This window comes from Sipha flava, unplaced genomic scaffold (genome assembly GCF_003268045.1).
Source record: "Sipha flava isolate LNK unplaced genomic scaffold, YSA_version1 103_pilon_pilon, whole genome shotgun sequence".
NCBI lineage: Eukaryota > Metazoa > Arthropoda > Insecta > Hemiptera > Aphididae > Sipha > Sipha flava.
This window is the reverse complement of record NW_020271717.1, coordinates 102,565-130,101: the sequence shown is the minus strand read 5'-3', so window position 1 is coordinate 130,101 and position 27,537 is coordinate 102,565. Positions and strand designations below refer to the sequence as shown.

The window sequence follows — 27,537 nt, the reverse complement described above, 5'->3', positions numbered from 1 at the left end:
GCTCCTGGCCTCATCACGCGTAGGCAAAAACAATGTATTTTTACCGATATTTTTTTTCCCGCACGTTTTCTCATCAGGTTGTTACTAACATCATTGTCATTGGCATCTCGCGGTTTTGTACTTTGTATCCGTAATCGACGTATTGCGATTTGACAATCGTCTTTAGCTCATGCGACATGGCGTCAACTGTGCGTTCAAAAATCTCGATCATTATTGACCCATCGTCGTAATACGCGTCGTGCAATTCTATGGTTATAGCTTTTAATAATAATGCGTTCTTAATAGTTTTCGGTCCGTCGAATCTCCTCGTTTCTTGTAGTAGACTGTCTCGTGATTAGATTAATATTCGTATTGTTTAACAGTTTAGACTTGCCGTCATGTCTGCTTTGAAACCGGTGTTGCAAGTTATCGAATCACACCCTATATCAAATCAGTTGTTTCAACCCGACTCCGACAAGTTTGGTGGCTTAATAACCAACAGTCAATATGCCTGGTTTACTAATGGAGCTGATATTACTCTTTATTCAAAACAATTCGGATCCATTGTTTCATCTAAGTCATTCGCTATTAATCAAAAGGACAAATCTTTAAAGGTATGTAGTTTATTTAACATGATAAACATTATGGGTTAACTAAAATTGTAAATGTATTTACTATAAGTTATTTATGGAGAAAAATAACGAAGATTTTAGTGATTAGTACCAAAGTTGTTATATTTGGCATTGGAAATTTAGATTTCATTTTGCACTCTTTTTAACCCTTTGTCGACCGACGGTACTCATAAGTCCACTAAAATAAAATACGTATAAAATATTAGTGAACAATATATTTGTGATTCTCACTGGTCGGTATTTAAGAGTACCATCTACCGATTAAATAAACATTATTTTAAAATTGGTTGTGCTATTATTAAACATTTTATCGACGATTAATTTCGGGGACTGCAGTATTCAACACATGTATATGACTTGGTGTTTTTCCTTTCTATTTATATATACATATTTTGTAATTTGATCAAAATAAATAGTTTTGTATGTTTAGATATATGTCTAGGTGTATTATATTGTTCGGTTAGCTCGAATTCATTATCGATATAACGAAACACTGACAAATAATAATATGGACTTATAAGTACCATTGGTATATCACAGGAGAAATTTAGTCTGTTCTCAACTCGTCTTTGTCGTGTCGTGTTGCTAACTACCGTCGTGCTTGTGAAATCGTTTTTTTTTACGTACTATATAAATAATTTTAACAACAGCCCGAATTATTTAACCATAATTACTATTATTTTTTAAAATTTCAAATAATAATGACAATGTGTTACTTCAGTGGTTAAATGAAGACAAATATGGAATCATAATTTTTTTCAAATTATTCAACTAACACATAATTCAAAATTGTACCATTCATTCTCACAAAAAAATAAAAAATGTATAACAAATAACAATATAAAAAAAAATTATATTCAACCAACAAAATAATTAATGTGGTGTTGACCTGATAATATTGCATTTTTCAGACTAAAATACTTAATTTACACCTTAGAGCTATTGAGGTTTTTAATTTAGAATTAAATATTTTAAAAAAAATTGTAATACTTATTTTTACAAAAAAATATTATTTAATATTTAAATAAGAGAAGAAATCATTTTTTCTCTAGTTGTAAATTAATATTGTATGTTCCACATGTTAAAAAAATATGGCAAAATGACTGTTGGTACTTCGAAGTACCAATAAAAATAATGTCTAGATGACCAATGGTACTTCCAAGTACCAGGGTCCTAAGTAAAATTTGAGTAAGAAAACAAAAAAAACGAAAAAAAATTAGTCTTATATAGGTCAAATATAACATGTTTATGCAAAAAAAAATTTAAAAAATATCTTAATTCGATGCTTGGTCGACAAAGGGTTAATATGTATATAAGACTTGTATGAAATATTTATTTATTGTATTTGATTTAATATGTTACTGTTGTATACGCCATGCAAAAGGCTTAATGTATATAACAGATATTTTTTGTTAATCGATTCCCAAACAAGTAATTATTGATCCCTGCGGTAAAAGCTTATTTAATTCTCTTTTTGGTGACCACGATAACAACTACCGCATAAAAAGATAATTAAGCAAATTCTCTTAAGATTTATACTTGATAACTTAAAGTTGCTGTACTTTTGAACAACTAACCACAATGACGAGTACTGAATGTTCAAGGGTATTGTACTCTTTTTTTTTTTTTTTTAACTGACCACGATACTAAGTTGTTGCGTGCCGGTATTTGGGTACCGGACAGTGCAACGAGAGATGAGCACACTCAACTGTTAAGCTTCATAATCAATGTAGAATAATAATAATGTTAAAATAAATAACTCAACTTCAAGACTTTAAAATATTAACTTTATTGAAATATTTCTAAGTATAATTTATTTAATTTGTAAAATTATTTTGAGTCCAAATAATTAATTTATAAAACAAACTGGCGTTAAGGTGTATGCATTAACGAGACTAAAACACATCTGAAAAAGAGCCTGTTCGGGACCCCCTTATATCCCAATCTCATGGGAATCTCTAATCGTTTGGTCATTTTACTTGTGTGTACCACCGGATGTATTGATATGGTATTGTTATTTGAATTCCATATATGGAGTTTTCTATGTTAGATAAGAATGTGGCCTAAGTTTAACAATTCATGCGTGTAACTTCTGATTATTTGTCTCATATATATTCTAATATATTTATCCATATGATTATTATTATATACATAATTTATACCTATCATTAACTGGTCCATTCTGTTAGTCATTATTTTAATATATTTACTATTGTCCACTCCTGTGTTTCCCACTTGTGTGTATTCAAGCATTGAAAATAAATGCATTGACTGTAACACCCTTATGTTGTGGTTAAGAGTGCATCCTGATTGTTATATTCCTAACTGTGTACCAAAATGTGTAATTACTATAAATGCCCGCCATAGTGGAATCATTGTTATTGTAATGCAATCGATATAGTATTTATATATATCTGTAACATTATGTAATAGAATGTATGCACATAACAAAGTACTAAAAGAAAATGTAAGTATAGTATTGTCTTGTTATCTCATAGAAAAGTGTTTTCTTGCAGCAAATACCTTAGTACACATTCCAGAGATTAGATACTCAAAAAAAAAAAAATGTTTAAAAGGAAAAACAAATAACTTTTAACTAAAACGAAACTGGAATATAATAAACTCAGTATTATAATAAAAAAATAATTAACTCTTAATCAAAAATATTTGTTAACCATTGCACTTCAAGACTGTCTGATCGTTGTTAAAGGAACAGAAAAAAGTTTGTGGTATCAAAAGATTTGAGATATTAAAGTTTTATTAAAAAAAATGGAAATACCTATTTTAAAATACTATCAATTAGGCGACAAAATAATTTCACTTGACAACATTTGTGTTGCCTGATTCTCAACCTTTGTGTATGGACAATTGAAGATATTTACCCAATTGTCTCTACGACCCTTTATGAAAATAATTTCCAAGGGAGGATCTACCCTTCTACCCCTCTCCTAACTAAAATAAAATATAAGATAATCGTAATTTATAAATTTTTATTATTAATAAAAAGTCATAATATTTATAACATTTTATAAAAAAATAAATATACATTTTTTTCTTTTAATAATATCATTAATTTGTATACAATTTAATGATTGTCTTGGTCTTGATATTGCTCTATCAACAAATTAATTGTTTTAGAAGTAAACCAATATATTCAAATTAGAGTTGATTTGTAAGTGTCAATTTCTCCAATTTCATGTATAATTATTCTGAAAAATCATATATTAAATTATATTAAATTAAAAACATATCATATTTTTTTCACCTATACGCATATTAGTACATTGCCCAATTAGTTGATGCTTAATATTTTTAAACAATAAGTTGTGACGACAGTCTGATACAATTTTTTTATATTTTATTTTATTTTTTTTTATTTTTTACATATAAACGGGCTTGCGCTTAAGTAAAATGGTACATATAACATGATAATATAATAATATTCTCAATACAACAAATTATTAGAAACAGTTTTAAATAATAGTTATAAACTAAAATAACTTATATACTAATGAAGTGGGGATCCTCATTTGCTATTCTTACCATGCGATTTATAGGTTCATTATACATGTAATTAGTTGAACAAAAAGGGACGTGAAATGGAATCGAGTTGCGAGTAAAGCACGCAGGCACTCTAAAATTAATTAATGAGAGAAGTGTTGGAGCGTCGATATCCGAAGAAATAAGTTTAGTGAGGAAAGAAATATTTTGAGAATATCGACGGCTAGCTAATGTGGATAGGTTGAGCTTAGATAGGACAGGGGAATAATCATGCGGGGGGCAAAGAATTTTCAATGAGTAGCTTGCGTAATTGAGGAATTTCCTTTGGACACCCTCAAGTTGACGACAAAGATCAGTACAATGCGGATCCCAAACCACTGAATATATAATAATATCCCAAACTACTTATATAAAGAAAACCTAATTCGATGTCGACAGAATTAATTGGAGTATATTTGAAATAAACCATATAATTTAAAGTTCCTGAATACCATCTCTCCTTGTTGTTTTTTCTCCATCTAGAATAGCAAATATATTTTTTAAAACTTTGAACCCATTATTTTTCAGTTTATTTGGTATTGTTTCTCTGATTAAATTAGGAGCAAGAGAATGTAGTCTCAATTTGTTTTATTTTATTAATAGATTCTAATAATAAGATTCCAAAAGCCTCAAGATTTTTGATTTCTGAAGAAATTGAACCGAAATTAGATTTTTATGAATTAGATTAGCATCTAAACTTGATTTAGATATAAGTTCTTTTGCTTATATTTTAGTAGCCAAATCTTCATGATTCAATTTAAGTAAAACTTTTTTTTACATAAAAAATATTTTCACAATAGTAATATACAGCATTTAGCTAGGTTCCCCATTGCATAAAAACAGGTTTGGGTGACAATGGAATTTCTGGAACAAGAGTTTTAAAAATTGGTGTACGATATGGTGAATTTAAAAATTTTTTTTTTATGTAACTTCTAATTTTATTGACATCTTGATAATTTTATCTTATATTTTCCTCAACTCTATGAATTACTTATGCCACACAGCTTACATGCACCATTTTTGAATAGAGTGCAAATGGCTCTTACGGCTTACACAATATATGGGGTAGCATCAGATACAAAAATGAGGACATTTTCAGGTTTTATTCCTTGAGGCTATCAACATAGTTTTATTGAACGCTTTTGCAATGGTTGAATGATTTTTTTTTTCAAAACATCAGAATGTAACAAAGTATTTTTCCGGGATTTTCTGCTTCCAGAGTACCAATAAAACGATATTTACTAAATAACAGCCTTCAAAATCTATTATTTTATCTAAATAACCCTTTTTAGTGTAGTCATAGTTTCAAGCAAAAATATAATAATCATTGGCAAATGTATTGATCTAGATATTAATATTTCAACAGTTAAAAGAAATAAAGTAAATCTGACATTAGGTGAATATGAATCTAATTAATTTTTTTTGATTCCAAGTATGATGAACTCAGGTGTTCTGTATTTAATCTGTTATGTGGACAGTCAATCGTTTTTAATAATATGTATTTAGTATTAAAAATGTTTACCATTATACCAGTTACAAGTTCTTCATATGAAAAGATATTTTCCAAATTAAGCATTGTAAAAAATAAACTCAGATGTACTATGGGCCAAGATAGACTAGAAAAATCATTAATACTAATATTTATAAAATAAGAATTAGCTTGTAAATTAAATTTTAATGAAATTATTGACGAATTCAAGAACGTTATTGCTTTTAAACATAGATTATTATTATAAGAGATTGTATATCTATATTTCGTTATGTAATATTTATTGCAATGAGTAAAATAAAAATAAAATATTTTTAGTGCATTTTATATAAACATTTTCTTGTACTTATAATGGTTTTCAAAATAATTGTGGGCCCTAATTTTTAGTGTGTACTCTTGGAACCAAAAGTTTGCGCACGCCTATGATGGTCAATGCTAATATTAATTAAATTTTACTATAATAAAAAATAAATAATAATTGTTTAATTTACTCTCTTTGACATTTTGCTTGTATATATCATGAAATAAACGATAGAACTATAATCATGCTACTATTATTTCGTTATTACTATAATATTTAAAATTAAACTCTAATTGTATCATTATTATAAACTAATTAGATTAGTTGAATGGAAATAGTTGAAATAACTAGTTCAATAGTTCATATAACTTTGAACCAAACAGAAGTTAAATAAATTTATTTTATTTTTATATCCTGTGTATATTTTATATTATATATTAAAATAAAAATAACTATTATACATCGAAATTTAAAAAACATGGTACAAAATATCATGATGTATTGGGTATGTTTTATTTTCTTTGTGGTTAATTCAAATAATTTTTTTTTTTTTTTTTTTTTAATAATTATTTCCTGTCTCATTTGACTTATTTGACTATTTTATAATAAATTTTAAATATATTACTATTACCAGTAATTTTTATTTAAAGTGTATTTCTGAGTTTAGCTCAAACAAATATTGGTAAAAATTAAAATTTTTCACAACTCCATTTATAATAAATGCAAAGATAATTAAATTTAGTATTAATTTAACTTGATAAATACCAAACCCAGTATCATAACTAGAGTGTTAAAGACCCAGATGAAGATTATTTTTCTTAAGATACATAAAAAAGTTGGACTGACTTCACACTATGGGCATTTTTTACTCCTCAGATCGGATAGTATTTGTGGATGTATTGAATTTTAAAGAACCAATGGATAATTTTCTCACTGAAACAATTTTGTATAAAGCTTCAACTTAGTAGGTATACAAGATCATAATTGTATATATATTATTTTATTAAAAAAAAAAAAAACTTGTAGAATAAACTACAAAGATAGGTAAAATATATAATATGAATATATGATTATGGATTTTATAAATATGATTTACAATAAAATATAAAATTAATCTATTTATGTCTCTCTAGGCTTAGTATTTTTCCCAATATTTGGATAAATAATTTCAATTAAAATGGACCAGACTTTTACATTTTGTTATATAGAATTAAATACAAGATAATACAATAATTATGAATCAAATTAAATATAATTAAAAAAAAAAAATTGACGACTATCTGCTATGGGCCTTTTGATCCTGCGGGCCTCGGTGCTGTGCACCCCCTGCACCTATGATTGTTACAGCACTGACCAAACCTGTTTTTTTGTTTTGATGTTCATGTAAAATCAAAAAGTTATCAGATAATAGATTTTTAAATTGTATTGTTTTATTTTATTTAGATAACATTTGTTAAAGAATTAAGTAACTGTGAAGAAACATATAATTTTATTTTGGTTGGATGTTCTTTTAAATCTTCTGGAATATTATTTATATGTCAGTTACCAACTTTGACTACAATTCGCTGTATTGAATTACCAAATGCGGTAAAGTTATTATTTATTAATTAGATTATATTAATTTGTTCTATTAAAAAAAAAAAAAATGTGTTTTTTAAATTTTAGATATCATACATCTCCACAATTAATAATAAACCACTTGCTGAAAATCTACTTTGTGATGAATTTAGTGTTATGTCTACTGTATTATTAGTGGGTTTGGCTACAGGTGCTGCTTATGCAATTGATTTAAGACAAAATCACATTGAACAACGTAAGTTTACCTAATAATTTGCTTTTATCAAATAAAATTCAAATAATTATTTACAGAACTGAGGAGAAATGAAATTGTAGTAAATGAGTCAAGGCCTAGTAAAATATTTATTGTAAGAAAAAATGAAGATTGTCAAGAAGTTAAAGAAATGAGTGATGACAGTGATAGTCATTTAGCAATGTTTATAAATGGTATGTAAGCTTCATCAAACTTGTATGATGATTTCTTTTTTCGTAAACTGTTAAGAAAATCAAGTTAAGCTCAGTTTTTGTATCAAAATTATTTAAAGATATACTTTACTCATTGGTGAAATGAACATTAATGTCTATTTACACCATTTGTGAAGTATAAAAAAGGAAATCAATTTTGGTATTTTAATTAATAATAATATTCTTTCATCATACAATAATAAATAAGTACTTTGTCTTATTATATTTTTAAGTACATACTTATAAACTAAAGTTAATATCTTTTTATTTTAGAAAATTTTTATGCGTATTGTAAAAAACAGTACAATGGCAAACTAAACTTAAACGTATCTAGTTTGTTATATATCGAAGAAATCAATACTATTGCTATCGGATATTCTACTGGTCATTATCAACTATGGGATTGTAAAATAATGCGCACCATGTATGTATTGATCATTATCCATTAATAATTAAGTGTATAATGTTATTCTCAAACTCGATTTGATATTTAGTATTAATTAATTTATTAAATAAAGAATGCTTTGAGCTAAATGTAGAATCTTCTTAAATCTTAATCATCTTAAAAAATAATTGAATTTACTTTACGTGCATTTTTCTCGCTAAAATCCAGTATTCTTTGTAAAAATTAAATAAATAAAAAAATTATAATTATTTTCAAATTATTAAATTTGAAAAACTTAATATTTTAAAATTTGTCATATATTTCTGGTATTAACTATTTAACAGTTTAGAGATTAAAATTGTCAATTGACAGTTTTAATTATTTATCAATTTTTTTGTTTCCTTAGTCTGGTTAAAATTGTTGTATTAAAAATTATACTTTCAATTCTTTACCTAAAAATGATCTTATTGTATGATTTAAATTTGATTCTTACAAATCAGTATATATTAGAAGAGTAGGGAATTTAATCCTGATATTCATCCTTTTAGATATATTTCTTTAAAATATGTTTGATTTATTAATTTAATTATAATAAATGATACAATATACTAAATGAAAATTATAATTATTATAATATAATGATTTATATATAATCATACTACATTTATTGAAGTATATTAATTATAATAATTTGGACAAGCTCATTGCTGTGGTATATATTTATAAATTAATAAGTTATTTTTTTACAAACAAAATAAATGTAACTTGGTTTCGGTTAAACAAACATGTATAATATCTAATTAATTAATTTACTTATTATTATATCAACAATTTTTATTTAAATATTATTTATTCATATTTAACACATTTATTCTTTTTAATTCAGATGCTTATTAAAAGAGCCAAAATGTGTTATGCCAGTAACTCATATTAGTTTTATGGAACCATCCGATGACCCAAATAATTTGTGTTATCTTTGGGTTATTCAATCAGATAATTCTAAACTTCCAAATGCAACAATGATTGCACTAACTTATGAAGAGCGAATTGTTATGCCTAATGGTCATTTATTATATAAAGTAAGTATAATGTATTAAAATTTGAAAAATGTGCATTGTTACATTTAATACTATTTTTCTATAAAGACATATAAAGGAAGTGGTGTAAAATTGGAAATGTCATTAAAGAAAGAGACTGGAATTGGACGTTGTATATCTGCATTATCCTTGTGTAATATGAATCTATTTAGAAATGAAACTGGTAAGCACATTTTTTTTACAAAATAATTATTAATTTTTATTAAATTGAAATAGATTTTTAAAATAAAATTTCTAAGTTACACCACTAAATTTAAATTGCATATATTTATTTCACTTCTACTAAAATACTTATACAAGTATTAAAAAATTATGTATACAATGTTCTTGTATATTATTATCATAACTGTCCATAAATGCTTCATAAATATTTTATCAAAATGATAATAAAAATATAACTTTAATGTAAAACCTTCTTGTAAAACATATTGTTGAAATTCAAAATATTTCTACTAAACTTTTTAGTAATTTTACAAATGTAATATTTTTATTCTGCATATATTAAATAATTAAATTTTTTTTCTGCATATATTAAATTAATTAATGTAAAAGAAGTTAATAACTATTAATTTTATTTTTTAGACATAGATGAAGATTGTGAAATAAGATTATTTGCTATGTTAATCGAAATACGTAAAAATGTTGATGCTGATCAAGAATCATATATATTTTTGTTTGATATTAATCAGTGGTATAAAGCTCAAATGCCTTCATATATAAATCATCTTCAAGTATCCAACTCATATGCTAGTTTTGTAAAATTGCCTCATAATGTTAGCTGTTTAGATTTTAAAATTTCTGACAGAACATTGCGTCCATTTGGTTACAATTTTAGAAGTAATGTCGAGGAACTTTATTATCCATCTTCGATTTATTTTGGTAATTAACTATTGTGTTTGGAATTTTTATCAAATTGATTTTTCATGTATTTATTTTTTTTTACTAGAGTGCGATTGTTTAATGAATTCAGAAATTATACAATTTAAGCATGCTGGTGTTCAACAAGAAATTTTAGATCAGTTACTTTTAAAAAATTGGAAATTATTAACAAATCCAAGTTTAGTATTCAGTCAGTGTTTACAAACAAATTTAAGACCATTCTTTTGGGATAATCCAGAAGATTATGTTAATTACAGTTTGGTAAGAATTAAAAATATGTTTAATATGCACATATTACTAATAAAAATATGTTCTTTTCAGCTTGATAAAAGAAGTTTTATAATATCAATTTTAGTAGAAAACAAAATTTTATCAGTTCTTAGTGCTTGTGCTGAAGAATGGAAAAATGGAACATATGTATCTACTGGGGCTACCATTTTACATTTAGTTCAATGTCTTTGGAAGCATGTCATGGTTGTCAAACAATTTGCTGACAAATTATGTTAGTATTAAATTCCTATTAATAAATCATTTTTATGTACAAATAATTATTTATAAATTAATAATTTATTAATTTTAATTATATTTAGGTGTTCCTTTATTTGACTATTCTGGTACTCAATTGGATAAAAAGAATAAAAGAATATTAAATCATTGTTTATCTCAGATGGAATGTGTTAAAAATTTTCTCAAAGATTTACATACTATCTATGGAGTTCATATAATTAATGGTAATAAACTTTGACTTTATGTTAACTTTGGTTAGTTATCATTATTGTTAATCAGTCGTTTTTATAATCAAAAATCATAGATTAGATACTATAATTATATTATAATTTGCTTAATCTCATATAAGTGATTGATTATCACTAATACATTATGTTCATACAATATATTAATGTTTCAAAAAAATTTTAGATTAATGTTATAATTCAAAAATGTATGTAATAAAATGTATACTTAGGAGTATATTATTATCACACGCTTTTAAGGAACAATATTTAGCCAAATTCTTAAACATGTTTCTGTTGTCTGTGTCGTTGTGTTAGTAGTAATAATCATTAGTGTTAGTAACCCGTAAAAAAACAATTTTACTCACTGTCAACCATTACCAACTAGGAATCCTGTACTGTTTTTTCTTATCATATTGTATGTTTTGTTTGTTCCCGGTGTCCTAGATTATTGCCCGAATCAAAACTACTTATAATATTCAATCCTATAAATCTATAGTCACTCATCAAAAACTAACAACATACTTTCTAGAGTGTTAAATACGAATACTTAAGTATTTTTATGTATTATATTTTGTCATGGTATATGTAAATTGCAGGTTTTGTAATTTGTACAATATGTACAATGCATGTTTACATATTATTATACACCTATTATTAGTAATATTAATGACAATAATAATTAAAAGCAAATTCTACATAATTAAAGTTATCATTATCCATTGATTTTAACACAATTTCTTCATAACTTTTTCAAACATGATCATACTCATTTTGGTATGTCTTCTGTTTTAAATTCATTATTTCTATTGCAGACATAATTTCTTGTAACTGATTAAAACCACTTACAATATTTAATATGCTTATAATTGCCGAAATATTTTTAGCCATAAGATTCTTATTTTCAGATGATTAACTTTTTTTGCAACAGTTAAAACTTAAAATTTATTTCAAGCCAAACTTTCTTTCACTGTTAACTATCATTTTTAAATTTACAATCAAATGGTGTTTGTAGTTCTCAATGTTTTTGATTTCTTGAAATAAATATGATATATTTACTACTCTTCTTCCATGAATTTTAATTTTTATACTATTATTTTGGAGTGATACCATACAAATTTTTCTTCAGGTGAACAAGTACCAAATTTATTATTTTCATTTGCAGTTAAATTTGAAATATCATATATGTTATAGTCATTACTCAATAGTATAACCAATTTCATATCATCTGGAGTGAATATATTTAAATATTTTCCTTAGAGGATTTCTATCACATCAGTTGCGATGGAATTATTTGAATAAGCTTAATCAGAAATACTAGCAAACTTAGGTAAAATACTTTTTAAAAGTATTTAAAATAAATACTCGAATATTTACAAAAAATAGTATTCCGAAAATGTATTCAAATACATTATTTAGAATACTTTAAAATTTTTCCGAATACTTTTAAAATACTTCTAATTTTTATACTATGAAAATAATAAACGTTCACTCATCAGAAATATTTGAAATTGTAGACTAAATATATTATTTTATTGTATTTTTATATTACATAACTGTTATAGTTAATGATTTACAACAATAATAAATACCTGATATTAGCTTATACAAGATATGACAGAGTAATAAAATCATTTAAAAAAGAGATGATTTAACGGTATTCGAAATACAGTGTTCAGAATATTCGTTATAAGTATTCAAAATACTTAATTGAATACTTTCAAAAAAAGTATTTTAAAAGTATTCAAAATACTTAAAAAGTATTCTAAATACTACCCAAGTCTGGATACTAGTTATAAAAATTAATATCAATGAATAATCATCTAAAATATTAAAATCAACTATAATTGAGTTAATTGAAAGAAGTAACTATATTAAAAAATATATATAAAATCAAATATTGATAGTATTATATAGACAAACTTAGATTAGGTTTTTAATTACGAACCAACTAAATCATAATTTGGTTTTTGAACTATTTTCTTTTTGATATTAATCACATTACCTAATTTTTTTTTTCATTTCAACAAACATTGTTTCTTAAATTTTACCAATTTTTTTATATTTTTACATAAAACTGGCTCACTCAAATTCAGTTAATCCATTTATCTTTAGCATATTAAATAACTATATAAATATTTGCTACTGAATAAACCATTAACTATAGGTGCATTAAGACCTATGAGTAACGGAATAGCCAATAATATTACTTAAGTAATTGATGTTTATCGTTATATCATGTGTGCAATGTACCACAATGTGTAGATGTCATATAATCAGTCACAGCAGCATTAATTATTTTGGACTAACCTTGAATTGTTTGGGAATGTCGGTAATAATTAGCATTTAATTTTTTCAAGAATAGATTATGTTTAGATTCCTGATATTCGTTACTAGATAAACGCGATTATTCAATAGGAAATGGGTTAAACGTTATATACTCGCATGTCAGAAGACACCTAAAATCAAAATTGTTTCTTAGCGATTATTTTTTAATTATTTCTTAAATCATAGATCTAAATGAATTCCAATATACTGATTTTAATTTTACTCTAATAACAATTTTGAAAACAGACTTCATTTTATTGACAAACAACTTACAATTCTTCAAACCACTATTATTTATATAATAAAAAATAAATTTCGTATTTTTAGAAATTCTCGTAGTAAATATTACAGGTTAAGACAGTTTTTTTATACTTCTACTTCAAATGATTCAAAATGAAATTCATAATAAATTAAAATATGTTTTCATAATAATTATCGGAATAAAACTTAAGTCAATATGCTGAAACTTTTTGCTCCAAAAATCGGTAATATGGAATTTCCTTAAATAATAAAATTTTTAACTTGCTAAATTTATTTTATAACTTATATTTATTTTAAATATATGAAATATAATTTTTATTTTATTTTTCAGTTGATTATTCTTTTCGAGTTTATACACTAAACTTAGTCACTCAATATTTTAAAGCAGTAACATGTTTTCTCAACTATGGTCTTTTACCAGAATCTACTGAAGAAGATCCTACTCAAGGTATTCTACATTGTGATTTTACTTCTTTAATTCAGTATGCTAATAAACGGTGAGTAACTATTTAGTGTAAATATTTTTTTAAATAATTAAATACTTAAACCTAATATAAATATATATATAAATATAATTAATAAAACAATTTATAAAAAAAAACCATTTGTAACTCTCTGCATTCTTGTTCAATATTTTTTTAACATTTGCTCAAAAATAAGTGTTATATAAGCTTTTATATTTTAATTTTTAAAATTTATGAATGAATATCTCTTATAATGTTGATCAATTGTGATTCCTAGAAATTTGATTTTGGAGAATTGTAATTTCATTAATTATTATTTCCATACTTTTATCTTTATGTCTTCCCAAGTTATACATTTTTTTTTTTTTTTTTTTGATAAAATTTATCCTTAAATTGTGTTTAAGTTATAATTTATATTACATATATTCTAAGTTTTTTCTTATAAGTTAAAAAAATATCTTAAGTCTTCTACACCTAAAAGGATATTTAAATTTGACAAAACAAATGTATTTACATTTAGTAAAAAATGTAATTTTTCATCTTTAATATTCACGTATTTAAGAGTTGTGTCCTTTAACTTAATAGTTTATAAGTAAGACTATTATCACTGAGGTTATTTAAAAATATTTTGATTTAAAGTATTTTGTATAAAAATATAAAAATGTATTATTGTATAATTAGATGTAAATATAATAATATTATAAGTCATAACCTAGATAACATTTGTTCAAAATCTAAAAATAATAAATGTCAGCCATTTTTTTACTACCATTTTATAATACTTTAAAAGATATTTCATTGTATCTTATTATTAAAAAGATATAATATATCCTCATAAGATTTATTTTTAGTAGTTAGTTTCACAGTTTTTTTTCTTGTTTTTTGGAGGTTTTTATTCTCAATGATCACAATAGATTTCTCATATTAAATTATTCAATATCTTGTTAAAAAAAAAAAAAATTAATAACATTTTTCAATTTCAATATTATTATAATTTTTCAATATATCTATTGAAAAATAAGTAATTACACTTGATTATAAAACTATCACAAAACATGTGTAGTATATTGATTATTGATTTTTAGGCGAATGGAATTTGGAGATTCACAGTTATATTTAATTGATGCTATTGTTTATAATGAACCAAAAGGAAATAAATTAATCGAGCAATGGCAACATGAAGGCAGTGAAGCTACTAAGGGCATGTATCCACCCTCTACAGTTCAATGCCTGTTGAGAATTTATTTGAATTCAGCACTATCTGATCAAGTGAAAGATTTCATTATAATTTACTTTTTGATTGACGTTTGTTCTTCACAAGAGTAAGTTTTTACTTTAAAATACATTTAATTGATCAAATAATTTACTCAAATATAATTATTTCAGACTAAATGTAATGCTTGCAAATCGTATGTGTAATTTTGCTATTGAATTTGATGTTGAAAATAAAGGATTGAATACACTATGTCGTGCTAGCTGGTTATTTGATCATGACATGTTTGAAGTAAATATTATTTTTGTTATTTATTTCATTTTTATTTTATTTTTAAATTTAATATTTTCAGGATGCTATAGAAATATTGTCAAATAATAAAGAATGGATGATAGACAATGATAAATCATGGGATTGGTTCCATTGGACTGTTTTAAAATTACTTGTATTTAAAACTGAATATTTTTGGGCAAGATTTTACATGAAACTTGTTAACATTAAACCTGAAAATATTAACGATCACAAGTAAATCAAATAAATTGAATTATTTATATAGCTTTAAGTTATTAACTAAATTATGATTTGCAGATTTTATATCAATTTACAAGTTTTGAATAATCAATATTTTGATGGCTTAAACTATATACGTTCTAGACCAATTAAGGAAAAACAAATTTTATTTGAATATTTTTTTGATAGTAAGTTTATGAAACATTTGTGTAATAAATATATATTTTTATTCATTTTATTTTTATTCTTAGGATGCAGAGAAACAAGTAAATTAAAATGTTTGATAGAATATCTTTGGGAGTTGGAAGAAGAAGAATTGTTTTATTCATACTTAAAAAAATTTAATGACCCGGAGTCATTATCTATTCAATTATTATTTTTACTACAACGAGGAAGGTAATAAATATTCATATGATTAAAATAATTTTATACTCAAAAATATATAGTGCATTTAGTCCTTATTTTACATTGTTTTGTAACCGATTCCTGATTTTTATATTACTCTTATTTATCCATTTTACCAAATTGTAAAGATTATTGTTTTTTGTAATTGTAAAAAAAATGTACCAGTATATTCATTATATCTGTTGATTTTATTAATAATGTATTATAAGAGAAACATTTTTACTACTTTATTCAGTGAACTTACATTAGCATAATATTTATTTATTTATTAGGTATATAGAAGCTATTGAACTGAATAAATCATTAGAATGCATAAATAAATCAAAATGTAATGATGGTCTGGCAATAACTAGTCTTTTGGTTAGTGGATTCGATAAAAGTATACCTATGACCATGAAACAAAATTATAATCGTCCTCCTGTTAAAAGTTTATACAAAAAAACAGGTTAGTTGTTAGATACTAAATATGTTAATGTATATTCAAAAAATATAATTTTGATGTTAAGAATTAATTAATTTATATTAGATATTGTGACGAAATGTATGAATAATGACATTAAATTGTTTAATGTAACGGAAAGAAAAACAGATAATGTGGTTAATTTAATAAATTCCCCAAAATCGTCATCTAATTCAATGTAAGTTACTAATCTGAATTATTTTATAATTCATATAATTAATTATATTATATACATTTTTGTAGAAATCTGATTATACCACCAAACAATAGTACACGAAAGCGTTCTCCTTCATATGATATACTATATAATGAGAAACGAAGGAAAATAACTGATGACTATATATTAAGTCCTCCAAAAGTTGTTGATGATGTTATTGAAAGGCCAATTGAAAAACATGTGCTGGAAATTCTAAAAACTCCACTAGTAGAAAAGACATTTACGTCACCTTCTGTAATGAATTATTCATCAATTTTAAAGGTACGTTTATATAACTACAAAATTTAAATCAATAAAATAAGATATGTTTTTATAAATATATCATTAGCTAATTATATTAATAATCTTGACCACCAACAAATAAATAACTTGAAACTATAAATGAAATATTATACATTAATTTAGGTTCATCAAGATTTTTATTTCTATTAACCATTAACATTGTCATAATTGAATAAAAATTATATGCCTTTGTTTTAAAAAATACCTAATGTATATACTATTAGTATTATAAAAGTACAACTGATGTATTTATTATTATCTTTTTATTTTATTGAATTAACGCCTGATAAGCTCGAGTACAGGTTTACATTAAATATGTATTTATTAGTAAAGGAAACTTTTGAAAATCATTTTGATAGATATTCTGTATTATAATTGTATGTATAAATAGGGTGATTAAGAATATTTTATATTAAAATATTTTTATTTTTAAATTTTTTTCTTACATTATTTTTAGACGGGATCTGCAAAAAATTTAAGAATATTATCCTTAAAAGGCGCTGAGAAACCAGCTTCTAAAACTATATTAAGATTTAGTTTACCTGATGATAATAATACTTCAATTGAACAGTAAGTTAGAACGATTATTATATAACAATTATTATTGAATTCTGATTGAAATAAGGCACAAATTAGTTTTTTTGTGTGTGTGTGTGTGTGTGTGTGTGTGTGTGTGTGTGTGTGTGTGTATATGTACACTATTTTGGCCAGAAAGATTTTTCAGTCAACACTAAATAAATGGTAATAAGATCAAATTCATTTTGATTCTTATTTCAAAAACATTGAACGATAATTTGATTTCAAGTTAAATAGACCAATATAATACCAAGAGGTGGACCATAGAGTTAACATATAAAGAGGCCATTACATATATTGCCTGTGTTCAAGTGAAGCCAAATATTCGATCATTTACCTATATCAAGAGTCAACTTATTTTTATCACTATAGTCTATGAATCATAAACAATTTATAGACCATTAAAATGTTATTCTATGATTTACAATTATAGATTAAAGAATTACAGCTTCGACTTTTAATATTATAATAAATGTTGATTTGTTCTTTTTTTTTTTTCATTTTAGTATAATACAATGTTGTACTTGGTACACAGTATTTATGCACTGTATCGAATAGAAATGGCCACAAAAATTGTCACCTAAAAGTGGCTAATTTGCTCAGTATCCATTTGCACTTTACTATATAATTTAACAGCTTCTTTATATTACTTTATTGGATGAACACTTTTAGGCGATAGGCTGATAACAGATAATCAGTCATCATTTTATTTAAGGCAGTTATTTTCAATTTTAACATATAATTAAAAATGCATTCCAAACAATATAACAGTTTGCAAATTTCTCTAACAAAAATTATTTTTACTTGTTGATATTTAAGTTATTCTGTCTTAATACTTCATTGCATTTACTTTTATTTGTGTTAAATTATTTAGAAAAAATATCATGTATAAAATAAAAAAAAATGTTAAAATGTTGTCTCAGATCTCAAAATATTTTCCTGTATTCTATTTTATTAACTTAATCTTCACATAATAGAATAATTTTTTGCAACACGAAACTTAAAAAGTAAATGCAAAGTAAAAACCATAAAATAGAGAATAAAAAAAGATCATAAATCAAATATAACTTTTGCTATAAAAATGGTGGCCGAATTTTTTTTTTTGCCCTATCTTACCATGTATTTTTTTATCAGTTTCTATTCTGATTATTCTATTATATTTATCCAACTTGATCTAGGAATTTTGTCCTTTAGTTTAGTTTAATTTGTTTATTAACATTTTTATTGAACATTTAAATTTGAAAAATTGACTGAAAATATGAGCTATTATTATGGGCATCACCCATTTGCTCTAAAAAAAAATTTATTTATTTTGGATATAGCCCATTCGCGCCAAAGTAAAGAAGGTTATTATTTCCGACAGCTTATAAGCGCTAAATTTACCTGCATAAACATTTCACATTAACGACTTGGTTAATTCATTAATAAATGACAAAATTATTTTGATAAAGCAAAAATAAAGCATATTTATTTTTTTAAAAAAAAAGGAAAAAAACCATAACCAAAAATTAACATTTATTGGTTATAAAAGTGAATAAAGAAAATTGAAAATTTAATTTACATTAAAAAAATTATTAATTACAATGTATTTTGTAAGATTTGAAGTAGTGAAACTGACTTTAGTGTCTAACAGAATGTTTTTATACATAGTGAAAGAATGATCTTAAAACAATCACCAAATTCTAACTCTTAAGTTTTTTAAAATACATTTGTTTTAACTTTTGACATTTTTTTTAAATTCAAACACTAAAATTTATGGTAATAAAATGGTCGATATCGATGTTATAAGAATAGATTATTTGTAAATCGATAAACTATACATTTAATACATTTAACAGTCAAGCCGATAAAGAAAATAATAATAAGCCAATATAACCGTTAAGTCCTTATTCCGGGTTTCACATTTCTTATTAATTAAACAATTTTTTTTTATTATCATTATTACTATAACATAAACATTCAAAAACTCGACAGTTGAAATAACTGAAATAAAGCAATAAAAAATCATTTATACAAAAAAGCAAGCCATAAAAAGCAAAAATTAATTGATTTATATGGAATCAGAATGACATGAAACGAAATTGATGAATAAAAATTAGATTTCTATCTTATATACCTATAACAGGGATGGCAAATCCATGGCACATGAAAAGTTTTACTATTATATATTATAGGACCTATAATATAATATAATATAAATAATTAACAAAGCAATAAAATTATATTAATTATTATTATTTATAATATATTATTGTTATTATTATGTACCTAAACTAACCTTTTTATACTAATACTTCAATTATACAATCAAATTATAATATAACAAAATATAATATTTTTAATATTTTTTTCGTGGCACGCTCCATAAAAAAAAAAGGTAATTTTGGGCACGCACTGTTCAAAAGGTTTGCCATCACCTATAATATACCTATATATTTTTTATGTTTGAAAATGTACATGTATAAAAAATTTTATATGCCTTAAAATCCGAGCCCTAATAATAATCAATACAATTTTATTTAAATAATAATCAACTATAGTAAATTCTACAATTTTTTAAAAATAATAATAATTATATATTTTTTTTTAAACAATAATAAATAATCAGTAGTTAAAATTAAAAAAAATTATTAATAAAATAATTAAAAAATTAAACATTTTTTTGAAAATGATATACTATTATTAATAGTCAATAGAATGAACATTTTAAAATTATCAATCGAATTATCATAATAAAATGAATAAATACATCATACATATCCTATTCTTTATTGTAATTAAATGCAACTATTTTTACATATTAGTAACACGTTATTTTTTTGTTTTTATAATTCGCATTGGCTTTAAAAAAATTTTAAACTTGTTTTAACTTTTGCATTTTTTTGAGGGATAGGTATATTTTTAATACTAATATTTATATTAAAATAAAAATATCTGTTTGAACTGTTTAAATTAAAATTTCTAAAAATGTAAAAATATCAAGTTGAAATTTAAAAAATTGTTCATTTAAGTGAGAACGAAAAGATTCACAGATATTAGTGGTTTTAGTTAAATTAGCTGTAAATCAGTTATATAGTATTTGTCAGTAAATCTGTATATGAATTAACCAAGTCGTTAATGTAAAATGTTTACGCAAGTAAATTTTGTCCCAAACGGAAATAATATCCTTTTTTTTTATTTTGATGCAAAAGGCTGTACTCAAAACAAATTTTTTTTTTTTTGCGCAAAAAGGTAACTTCCCATAATAACTCCCCACATTATTAATCTTGAGCCAAATAAAAATATAGGTTTGAAATTCATCATCTTTATATACATTTTATTTTTTAGGGTTGAGTCTGAAAAAATGATGGACATTTCGAAGCCTGATATTGATAAAAATGATGATATTTTCATTGTTGAAAGTAGTGATTCCAATAATTCTTCTCATCAAATAATTAAAGAATCAATAGACTTACCCAATGATAATTCTAAAAAGGAATCATTAGATTTTGAAACTGTAGTTGATGAAAGAGATGATGAATGTGAACAAATGGATATTTCTGAAGTCTATTCATTAATTGATTTAGAAACGCAAGACACTTCTTTGAAAAAAAGAGATTTAATACCCTCAGATACTGAAGTAAATACTATTTTTTTGCTGTCATCATCAGATGAAGATGAAGTCAAAGTAACATCAGATCCTCAATCAGTGACTGAAAATACAAATTCCATTACATATAAATATAACGAATACGATGATCAAATTGAATACAAGAAAATAACAAGCTCAGCCCCTTCTGCATTTGATATTAAAAACTATAGTTTAGCAACTAATACTGAACCTGTAATGAATGTAGTTCAAAAATCCATATCGCACAGTAATGATGTTAATTCAAATTTTAGATGTTCTTATCTAGTAGGAGATCAACATCTTGTCGAAGAAGATGATGATGACGTTATTATTTTGGATTCAGAAAATGAAGATGAAATAGAAAAAGAATTTTCTCCGGCATGTTCGTCTGGTTCTACTGAAACAATAAAAACATTAGATTGTTCTTCCGAGTCTAATTCATCATGTGATAGCGATTTAGAAAATACAAGATATGGTAGATTTAAATCGCATAAAGAAGAAAAAATCCAAGATAACAATGATGATCAACTAGAAGAGGAAGGTGAAGAAGAAGAAGGCGAAGAAGAAGAATTCGAAGAAGAAGAAGGCGAAGAAGGATTTGAAGAAATAGAAAATGACGTGGATTCATGTGGCATCTCATTTTCAGGAGAAGAAAATAACCAAAAAGAAGAAATGAATTCGGAGCAATATGATGTCATATCTTCCATGGGTGTAAATTATGGTTATTTACAATCGTGCCATGAAGGTAATAATATAGATACTGATGAGAATCATTATAATGAATATGATGTAGATGAACCTAGATTGCAATATAGCAAAGAAAGTAGTGGTACAAATTTAGAACATCATCTGGAAAATTATGATGATCATATAATGTATATCCATCCCAATGAATGCGAAGAAAATAATTTTGAAAATCATAATATTGAATTTGATAATAAATTTGAAGAAAATGATAATGCAGAATTCGATGAAGAAGTTGAAGAAATTAGTTCAGAAAATGAGAAAGTTGAAGATATAAATTCAGAAAATGATAATGTAGAAATTGATGATGAAGTTGAAGAAATCTGTTCAGAAGATGATATTGTAGAATTCAATGAAAAAGTCGAAAAAAAATGTAGTGTAGAATTTAATCAAGAAGTTGAAGAAATCGGTTCAGAAAATGATAATGTAGATATTGATGAAGAAGTTGAAGATATGAATTCAGAAAATGAGAAATTTGAAGAAATCGGTTCGGAAAATGAGGAAGTTGAAGAAATCTGTTCAGAAAATGATATTGTAGAATCCAATGAAGAAGTTGAGGAAATCGGTTCAGAAAATGATAATATAGAAATTGATGAAGAAGTTGAAGATCTAAATTCAGAAAATGAGAAAGTTGAAGAAATCGATTCGAAATATGAGGAAGTAGAAATCTGTTCAGAAGATGATATTATAGAATTCAATGAAGAAGTTGATAAAAAATGTAGTGTAGAGTTTAATCAAGAAGTTGAAGAAATCGGTTCAGAAAATAATAATCTAGAAATTGATGAAGAAGTTGAAGAAATCGATTCGGAAAATGAGGAAGTTGAAGAAATCTGTTCAGAAAATGATATTGTAGAATTCAATGAAGAAGTTGATAGAAAATATAGTGTAGAATTTAATCAAGAAGATGTAGAAATTGGTTCGGAAAATGTTAATGTAAAATTTGATGAACAATATGAAGATAACAGTTTAGAAAAACATAATTTAAAAGATATAGGAAACACTTTGATACAATTTAACGATAAGTTTAATGTTGCACTTGAGAAGGATGTGTTTGATGTACATAAAAAAGAAGAAAGTGAAAATGATATTATAATAACTTCTTCTGATGGCTTGAATTCAAATATGCTAAAAAATACATCTTCGGCATTTGATCCGACTAAAGAAATACCCAGTAATGATATTGAAATAGATGATATTACAAAAGAAAATTATAGTAATATCCTGGTTGAAAATGAAATTGTAGGAAATTCAAGTATAAAAGGTCAAGAAAATATAAATGAAACAGTTGAACATATTAATGACATCACTAATTGTGATGTCTCTATTAAAGTGAAAAATAATAATGATGAAATATTAACAGAAGTTCAGAATGATATGAATACAGCTGTTGAAGAGTGTCCATCTGCTATCAATGATAATAACATTGAAGAATCAATAACCAAGTCGAGTCTAATCCCTGAAAATTGTCCAAATCATACCACAATGACTGAAACTCAATTGAGTCAATTAGGATCTTTTGAAGTTGATGTTAATCAGTCAACTCCATTTTTATTTGGTGATTCATTTTCTGGTCAGCAAGATTTTACTGACCACAAGCCAATGTTTCTTTTTGGTCAAGTGTATTCATTTAATAAAGAACAATTTATTGTAACTCCACATACTGATACACCCACAACACAAGATCTTAATACAAACAACGACGAAATTATGGTTACAAATATCGAACCTAAAAACGTAGAGGTAGTTGATGACATTCAAGACATTTTAGAATTAGAATCATTACCTGAAAGCAATCCTGATGAAAATTTGGTTGTACATAAACGCTCAAGATTAAATAGCTTACAACCAGACTCTAATGAAAATAATGAAACAATTAATATTATTGATCAATTTTCTGTTCCATCTGATAACAATTCTCTACTACAAAATGATATAATTCAAGATTCTGAAACAAAAAAACCAATTTCTACAATAAATACTAATCTACTTATGAAATCTGATCAGTTAGAATCAACAATTAATCATGAAAGTCAGATCCTTCCAATAATGACTGAAAAAAGAAAATGTGAAACAGATCATCTAGCTGATTACTCAGTGGAAAATAATAAAAAAGAAGAAAAATTCACTGAGAAATCATTAATAGTTTCTCATAATACAGAAGATATGAAAACTACTCCAAAGCCTCGAAGAAGTGTTAGAGCTATCAGTGAACAAAAAGAATCAAACATGACTATTATGACCAGATCTAAACGTGCAAAATCTCTTATCCCTCATTCAACTACTGAAAATCTACAAATTTATAATTCCAATAATCCGTTATTAGAATTAAATAACACTTTTAATTTGCCAAAAAGTGAGCAATCTTGTGATAAAATCCCCATAGAATCAATTAATCCATATGTTGTTTTGATTCCATTATCAGATACAATTATTACCACTAATAAAATGGTTAAGAATAAAGAAATAGAACCTTTGCCAGATAAAACTGATAAAATGGAAGATATTGGTGATCTAAATTCAAGTCGACGTACGTCCTTACGAAGTAGTGTAATTAGAACAAAAAGATATAGTACAGTTTCTTGTGATGATTCTGAGTATAAAACCAAACAACCACAATCTTCTGAAGTTGAAGAAAATCAGCTTAGTGTATCAATGTCAAACGTCAATGAAAAAATAAATAATGAAACTAATAGTTCTAGAAAGAGAAGACGCTCTACCAAATCGAGTCAATTACCTGAAACTGAAATAATTAAAAGAAGAACTAGAGCTAAAAGTGAAACTAACCTAAATCAATCAATAGCTGGTTCTTTAAATCTTTTTCGTGCTTCTGAAATGTTAGAAGATGATACTAGACATGTGACAGTTTCATTATCTAGGAAAAAATCAAAAAGTCAAGGCAACATTGTTTCAACAAAACAAGAAAGTGGATGTTCAAAGTCTTCAATTCCTGTGAAACCTGCATTTGCTTTAGAGTTGATTCCTGAAGAAGACTTTTTAAATCATAATAAAAATGTAGAAAGTGAACATGTATCAACTAGGAAATCAAAATTCAATTTCTTAGCAAATAAATCAAATCGAATTGAACCTAATGATACAAATGTTCAACTTAAAACGAAAGCTAAAACTCCAAAAAGAAGAGCTAAATCAGTTGAATCCGGTCCAGCGATAACATTATCTGCTGTTAAACCAAAAAGGCCAAAACGAAGTGCAAGTGTCAATTTATTATTATCAGATGAAGAAAACGAGGAAAATGATCGTATGGAAACTTATAAAAAAGCAATTCAAGTTAAACAAAAACGTTCAACTTCTAAATTTGTTAATAGTAGGAAAAAACCAAAAATTTCTCATCAAAATGAGTCCATTTATATTTCTGAATCCGAAACTGATTCTAATGAATCTAATCAAAATTTAAATGAGCTATTCACTCCTGCAAATAAAAATACCAAAATACCTATGGGTGTTTTAAATTCTGAAAATGATGATAGCTCTGATGATAATTCTGCTATAGTTTTTAAACAAATGTTAACATCAAAGACTTTTCAGTCTTCTTGTTCTGTAGAGCCAATCGTTTATAGAAATAAAAAAAATGAACACAAATCATCTGTTGAGACAGTTGTTTCTAATTCTCCTATAGCTGTTAAAGAAAAAAAGAAACCAAAAGCTGATATCAGTAAACAACGTAAAACTTCTAGCAGTAACACAACTGAAATTCAAAATTCTCCAAAGAAAACAGTTAAGAGCAATACAGAGAAGACTTATGTAGATGAACTGCCAAAACGAAGAAGAAGGAATATTAAGGTTAATATATCTTAAATATTTATCTATTCTTGATTTAAAAATTTTATCAAAGCAATTAATAATAGTATTAGTTATAAACGAAAAATTTTCTAATATTGATATTATTTTTAGGAAACAATACAAGCGCCTATTGACCCATTAAATGATCCATTGTCTGAAAGACGTATGACACGATCTCAACATTTATTGTTAGATAAATCTCTACAATCTACATCATTGATAGTGTAAGAATTTTTATTTTCTTATCTTAAATAATAAAACTAATTGGATTTCACTGATTTAATTTATATATGTATAACGTGAACATTCAATTACTAAAGAAATTTTATTTTAGTATTAAACTATCATAATATGAATTTATTTAATTATATTCTACAAAAAAAACCTGTGAATGTAAAACTCACAAATTTTAATTGAAGTGTTATACAATTTTTCTAACCAACAATAAATCTAAATGTTTTTTTATTTGAGCCCATTCGTAAGCGATTTTTGTCTGAATTGTTTTAACAAATACATTTTACTATTTAACCTATTTGATAAATTTAATTTTTGTTTCAGACATGATGAAACTGCTAATAACTTGTCCGCTCATAAACCAGAAAATAAAAAAACCCCCAAAAAAATCAAGCAAAAAAAGTCTAATAATTAAGTAAAAACTAATATATAATTTTCAATGTTTTTAAACAGGTTAATATTTTTATTTTATACTACAAGTATTGCAGTACTGCTACCAGAATTTTTTGTTTTTACTATTTCATTATTTTTTTCAAAGGACTATACTATGTGTATAATATTATAATTGTATTCATGGATATTTCTGTTGATGTACTATACAATAAGTTTTCACACAATTTCTTGTTATTCTTAAGTTACAGGATGTTAACAGTGTTGCAGTACTATACATAGTTTTATAATTATCAAAAGTTAACTGGAAATGTATGTATTTTATTTAATTAATAAAATTACACTGTATGTTATTCATTAGTTTGTTAACTCAATTAATTTTTAATTTTGTTATGAATATTGGTTAGTATAATGCAGTTTAATATTCAATAAGAATGAAAATTATAATGTGTCTAATTAGCATGACAATATTAGTATTACTCATTATTATACAAATGTATATATTATGATGAAAATAGTTGTAAAATTTAATATTAAATTATTTTTAAACTATACTATAGTGATTTTAAATTTATACAAAATCAATATTAATGTTAAATAAGTTCAGCAAACCATTATTTACTAATATGAAAAAAAACATTACTTATGTAATATTTAAGTAATACACCTGTATTTATTTAAATAAATCTCGTAACTGATCTAGATAGAACAACATTAGTGTTATGTACCAAATTGTTTGCAAAATTATATTACGCTTACCGTTATATCATAAAATATTATAACAATTTTAAAATGTTTAACCGACTAAAAAAAAAAAAAAAAAATAGACCTGAATCAATGTCTACTGAAAATTTGTGTACATTATCTCGATCTAACTGAAATCGAAAACCATATTTACATTTCATCACTTCATCAAACATTTCAATCACAGTTATATTTTTGAAGTTTAAAACTTTAGGTCTGAGAGTACCATAATATATACATCAGTGG

General features: G+C 24.7%; 1 protein-coding gene across 2 annotated transcripts; it reads left to right on the top strand.

Moving 5' to 3' along the window:
- LOC112682526 (protein ELYS) lies at nt 1–26,892 on the top strand. 2 transcript variants are annotated; one of them, XM_025553164.1, is made up of 25 exons: nt 1–291; nt 363–593; nt 7,385–7,528; nt 7,607–7,754; nt 7,811–7,945; nt 8,237–8,387; nt 9,235–9,427; nt 9,494–9,608; nt 10,028–10,324; nt 10,392–10,585; nt 10,646–10,826; nt 10,915–11,055; nt 13,976–14,141; nt 15,194–15,430; nt 15,495–15,612; nt 15,674–15,846; nt 15,910–16,019; nt 16,083–16,227; nt 16,509–16,681; nt 16,763–16,874; nt 16,940–17,174; nt 17,653–17,765; nt 21,099–25,923; nt 26,035–26,147; nt 26,482–26,892. In XM_025553164.1, the coding sequence occupies exons 2-25, from the start codon at nt 378–380 to the stop codon at nt 26,570–26,572; spliced, it is 8,526 nt and encodes a 2,841-aa protein (XP_025408949.1). In that variant the 5' UTR covers nt 1–291; nt 363–377; the 3' UTR covers nt 26,573–26,892. The 2 variants fall into 2 exon arrangements, with proteins under 2 accessions (XP_025408949.1, XP_025408942.1); XM_025553157.1 differs by having other exon boundaries at nt 1–593.
- Nucleotides 26,893–27,537: the final 645 nt, after the last annotated feature.

Excerpts from the sequence above, each read along its gene's own strand:
- LOC112682526 (XM_025553164.1), top strand. The coding sequence starts at position 378 with ATGTCTGCTTTGAAACCGGTGTTGCAAGTTATCGAATCACACCCTATA. Across the intron at positions 10,325-10,391 it reads TCCATCTTCGATTTATTTTG|AGTGCGATTGTTTAATGAAT; the intron begins GTAATTAACTAT and ends TTTTTTTACTAG. Across the intron at positions 16,682-16,762 it reads AAGTTTATACAAAAAAACAG|ATATTGTGACGAAATGTATG; the intron begins GTTAGTTGTTAG and ends AATTTATATTAG.